This window comes from Hemibagrus wyckioides, linkage group LG09 (genome assembly GCF_019097595.1).
Source record: "Hemibagrus wyckioides isolate EC202008001 linkage group LG09, SWU_Hwy_1.0, whole genome shotgun sequence".
Lineage (NCBI taxonomy): Eukaryota > Metazoa > Chordata > Actinopteri > Siluriformes > Bagridae > Hemibagrus > Hemibagrus wyckioides.
In genome coordinates, this window is record NC_080718.1 from 7263006 (window position 1) to 7268005 (window position 5000).

Sequence of the window (5000 nt, forward strand, 5' to 3'; positions counted from 1 at the left end):
ATTTTGGACAATTCCATGCTCCCAACTTTGTGGGAACAGTTTGGAGCTGGCCCCTTCCTCTTCCAACATGACTGTGGACCAGTGACCAAAGCAAGGTCCATAAAGACATGGATGACAGAGTCTGGTGTGGATGAACTTGACTGGCCTGCACAGAGTCCTGACCTCAACCCGATAGAACACCTTTGGGATGAATTAGAGCGGAGACTGAGAGCCAGACCTTCTCGTCCAACATCAGTGTGTGACCTCACAAATGCGCTTCTGGAAGAATGGTCAAAAATTCCCATAAACACACTCCTAAACCTTGTGGACAGCCTTCCCAGAAGAGTTGAAGCTGTTATAGCTGCAAAGGGTGGACCGACGTCATATTGAACCCTATGGATTAGGAATGGGATGTCACTTAAGTTCATATGCGAGTCAAGGCAGGTGAGCGAATACTTTTGGCAATATAGTGTATATATATACACACACACACACACAAACAAATACACACACACACACACAAATATATATAAAAATACACACACACATATAAACATATATAAATACACACACACATACAAACATATATAAATACACACACACACAAACATATATAAATACACACACACACACAAACAAATACACACACACACACACACATATATATAAAAATACACACACACACACAAACATATATAAATACACACACACAAACAAACACACACACACACACAAATATATATAAAAATACACACACACACACAAACATATAAATACACAAACACACACACACAGACAGACAGGTGAAGAGACAGACTGACAGACAGGTGACGAGACAGACAGACAGACAGGTGAAGAGACAGACAGGTGAAGAGACAGACAGGTGAAGAGACAGACAGACAGACAGACAGACAAACAGGTGAAGAGACAGACAGACAGACAGGTGAAGAGACAGGTGAAGAGACAGACAGACAGGTGAAGAGACAGACAGACAGGTGATGGAACCGACAGACAGACAGACAGACAGGTGAAGAGACAGACAGGTGAAGAGACAGACAGGTGAAGAGACAGACAGACAGACAGACAGACAGGTGAAGAGACAGACAGACAGACAGGTGAAGAGACAGACTGACAGACAGGTGACGAGACAGACAGACAGACAGGTGAAGAGACAGACAGACAGACAGGTGAAGAGACAGACTGACAGACAGGTGACGAGACAGACAGACAGACAGGTGAAGAGACAGACAGACAGGTGAAGAGACAGACAGACAGGTGAAGAGACAGACGACGAGACAGACAGACAGGTGAAGAGACAGACAGACAGACAGGTGAAGAGACAGACAGACAGGTGAAGAGACAGGTGAAGAGACAGACAGACAGACAAACAGGTGAAGAGACAGACAGACAGACAGACAGACAGGTGAAGAGACAGGTGAAGAGACAGACAGACAGGTGATGGAACCGACAGACAGACAGACAGACAGGTGAAGAGACAGACACTCACAGTGTACTCTCTCTCACTGATGAACATGATGAGCTCCACTCGGCCGTAGCGGAACACACTCAGGCGTTCGTACAGAGCGTAGATCAGTTTCCACAACATGTTCCTCTCGTTCCTCTGAGAGAAAATTCCCACCACCTTCACCGGTACATCTGAACACACACACACACACACACACTCCAAACCGTTTTCCCCAAAAACTATAGCCGATTTCTCTAACGCTACACACACACACACACACACCTGCTGTCCATGGCACCTCAGAGATCCCAAGTTGTGTGAAGAGTTTCTCTGAGAACATGGCTGGAGGCTTCATGCTGCCCTGACCGATTGGATCCAGCTTAAAGAAATCACAGTGGACCACCTGCAACTGTCCATCCAGCTTAGACTCCAACTCCTAACACACACACACACACACAGTGTTATTGGAAAACTGCAACAAACGTTTAATGGAGAGTGGGGTATTAATAATTATTAATATTAATTATTATTATTAATTAATAATTATTAATGGGATGATTATGGAGGATCAGTGATGTTTACCTGCAGCTCAGGGAGGAAGGATTTATCACTCTCTAGCGCCACCACTCTGTGAGCTCCACAGTTCAGCAGTGTGCGGGTTAACACACCCGGTCCTACACACACACACACACACACACAAACAAACTTCATTATGGCCATTTAAACTTCACATCTATGACATCATCATATTACACCCAAAATTGTGAGCTAGATCAAGTGTGTGTCAGTAACACACACACACACACACACACTTACCTGGGTTGCATTCGAATATGACGGCCTTGCCCTCGTCGATGTCTGGTGTGAGGTGCTCAGTGACCACGCGTGCGAGCTCGGGGTCGATGATGAAGCGCCTCAGGTGTCTGCAGGTGAGAGCCTTGCGCGTGTTCTCCTCCACCTCACCCAGGTCCAGCGGGTCGTAGCGGCTCAGGGGGCGGAGCTGATTTAGGAAGTTGGCGGCGGCGGCGGAGAGGTTCCTGCATGTTCTCCCTGAGGAGCGAGACGCCTGTTCCACCCTGCATCCACCCACCGACGCCCTCCTCCACTCCCCCACTGAAAACACACACGCTGACGTGGAGAGAGAGCGCCACCCCGGGGGCGGGGCTAACAGAACCTTCACAGACCGCACTAGAACCCTACTCCTGCTGCACACGGACATGACCCTGCCGGGGTGGGGGTGGGTTGCTTAGGAAGTAAACAAATTCATTCATAATTAATCTGATTAATTTCCGTCCCTGTGTTTCCATGGTAACGCAGTAATACATTTATTAATTAAGGTTATTTTTCTCTTCGCCGTAGTGATGCTGCGCATGCGCACATGGTGATATCTGTACCGAAGACTCTCTGCAGCTATACTTTTCATTTCAGCATCATTTATATTTATTATACTGACTTTTCTATATTTCTAACACTTTTAAGAATGACCTGTAACTGACCATCACCATAACTGACCATTCTCTCTCAGTGGATTCACCTGGACATGTGACTGGTGTTAAATTCCACAAATAAACTGATGATCAAACTTTCCGCGGTGTATAATTACACTGACGGAGTATTATAATTCATTTACAAACATTATTAATATTTTATAACGTATTTATTAACATTAAACAGGGACTAAATAAACGGAGAGCGCTCTGACGTTGCCGTTATTTAATTAGCCGTATAGCCTGTAAGCTAACAGCATGATAATAATAATAATAATAATAATAATAATAATAATAATAATAATAGGCGTACCCCGGCCTGTGGAGTGCGTGGAGTTTCCTCGGCAGCTGATGAACACACGGCGCTGTGAGGAACCTCACTTCTTCTCTCTTCATCCACAAACACTCTAATGTCACATTGAACACAAGCGTGGAGCAAGACGCTTTTCCCACCCGTATTCTGACTGGCCACGCCCACTCTGTGCTGTGATTGGATAAACTCCAGACACTTTGGGCCGCGTTTCAATGCGCGTGCATCACTACTACCTCCCTAGTCTCTAGTCCCTGTTCAGTGCTGATGTACACGAGACTGTGCCTGAGGAGTTTAGAGTAAAACACTTTAAATGTTTTCACGGTGAACTAAATTACTAGTTAGTACTTTTGGTTCTGGGAGTGTACCTGCCTGTTAGATATACCCAGAATGTACCACGTGATTCAAATCCCTGAATCCCTTCTTTATATCTGTCTTTATCCTGATTCTGATCCTGCGTCATTTACACATCCTCCTCCTGGTGTAAGAGTGAAAGTGAGATCTTAATATTAAAAAAATTCCTTGGTGTTGGCTTGGTGTTTTGAGATACTGACCAGCTGAATTTATTGTACATAATCTGTAATAAAGGCCTAAAGTTTACATATATATATATATACCCATCATGTTTTCAGACATTCGCACAATATAAAAATTGTAAAGCTCACGTAAAGTACACGTTTTAACAACACAGAAACGTGTGTGATATTTGGAACATAGCCACAATGGGCAAGCGCGGCCGAGTCTGAGCTGCTGACCAATCAGGGCAGGAGGCGGGATGTGTCGGAATACGGGTGGGAAAATCTGGCATACTCAATGTGCGTCATCACCGTGCGACAGTCAGCGTAGTATTGTATAGCCAAATATGCGCATACGATCTTTTTTTTATTCGTTTTATGAATACTTCAAAAGTTACAGTGTTCTTTACATAGTAAAAAAAATACATAAAACAGTTTTACATTATTATTAATTATCAATTATCAGTAATATTACTTTTAGTTCGTGTGAATCAACAGAACGTCTGCGTTTTATGCGTAAATAGAACGCATTGTTGAGCGTCTCAAAGTGACATGCAGAAGTTGAATTACAAACGGATCTCCGCTCACTACTCAGTGTACCTTTACCGTAATGACAGAGATACAGATCTTTATACCCTATCAAGTGCACTCTATCTTTAACAAGGAAGTATTTGTTATCGGGCCTCGAGATGTTTGAGTGAGAAAATGGCGGCCTCCCTGTCAGTGAGAAGTACAGAGTTGTGTAAAATGGAGCGGTTTGTGAGTCCGGGGAGAGGAAACGGGTTACGGGCTCTGAGGGAACTGAGACCCGGAGAACGGATTTATTCAGCAGAACCGTTCGCCTTCTGTGTGGCCGAAAAGTTTTTAAAATCCACCTGCCAGACCTGTCTCTGCAGGTGAGTGCTGCACATCATTTATAAAATTTAAATTTGTATTAATTTAATGAAATAAAGTCATTGGTCTGTTAATAAAATCAGCAGTTTAACTGGGGAAACTGTCAAAATCATGACTGACCGGCTCTGTCCCAAACACCACCTTGATCACTACTAGTGGACTGCATGTGTAGGTCGATAGCCCTACTTTCTAAATAATAGTATTTTATGATTATTATATAGGAATATGTTTTGATTATTATATAGGAAGTGTGCCGCTGAGTCCCACACCTTCTGTTACACCCAGTGTACTACAAACAGGTAGAGTGTAGTGTGTAGAAGTAGTAGATAGTGCTCCATTTGGGATACAGC

At 43.9% G+C, this 5000-nt stretch overlaps 2 protein-coding genes across 4 annotated transcripts in view; one reads left to right on the forward strand and one right to left on the reverse strand.

Annotated features, from left to right (window-relative positions):
* tfb2m (transcription factor B2, mitochondrial) overlaps window positions 1–3404 on the reverse strand; it is an 8833-nt gene extending 5429 nt beyond the window's left edge. The window contains exons 1-5 of the mRNA XM_058399947.1: window positions 3245–3404; window positions 2261–2689; window positions 2027–2118; window positions 1727–1880; window positions 1487–1635 (exon numbers count right to left, since the gene is read on the reverse strand). Of these exons, the coding sequence (XP_058255930.1) occupies window positions 1487–1635; window positions 1727–1880; window positions 2027–2118; window positions 2261–2663 (798 nt within the window). The 5' untranslated portion in view covers window positions 2664–2689; window positions 3245–3404. The remainder of the gene's footprint in view (window positions 1–1486; window positions 1636–1726; window positions 1881–2026; window positions 2119–2260; window positions 2690–3244) is intronic.
* Window positions 3405–4318: 914 nt separating this feature from the next.
* Window positions 4319–5000, forward strand: part of smyd3 (SET and MYND domain containing 3) — a 54609-nt gene continuing 53927 nt past the window's right edge. For all 3 annotated transcript variants that reach the window (XM_058399672.1, XM_058399671.1, XM_058399670.1), the window contains exon 1: window positions 4319–4652. In XM_058399672.1, coding sequence (XP_058255655.1) covers window positions 4462–4652 — 191 coding nt within the window. In that variant the 5' untranslated portion in view covers window positions 4319–4461. The remainder of the gene's footprint in view (window positions 4653–5000) is intronic.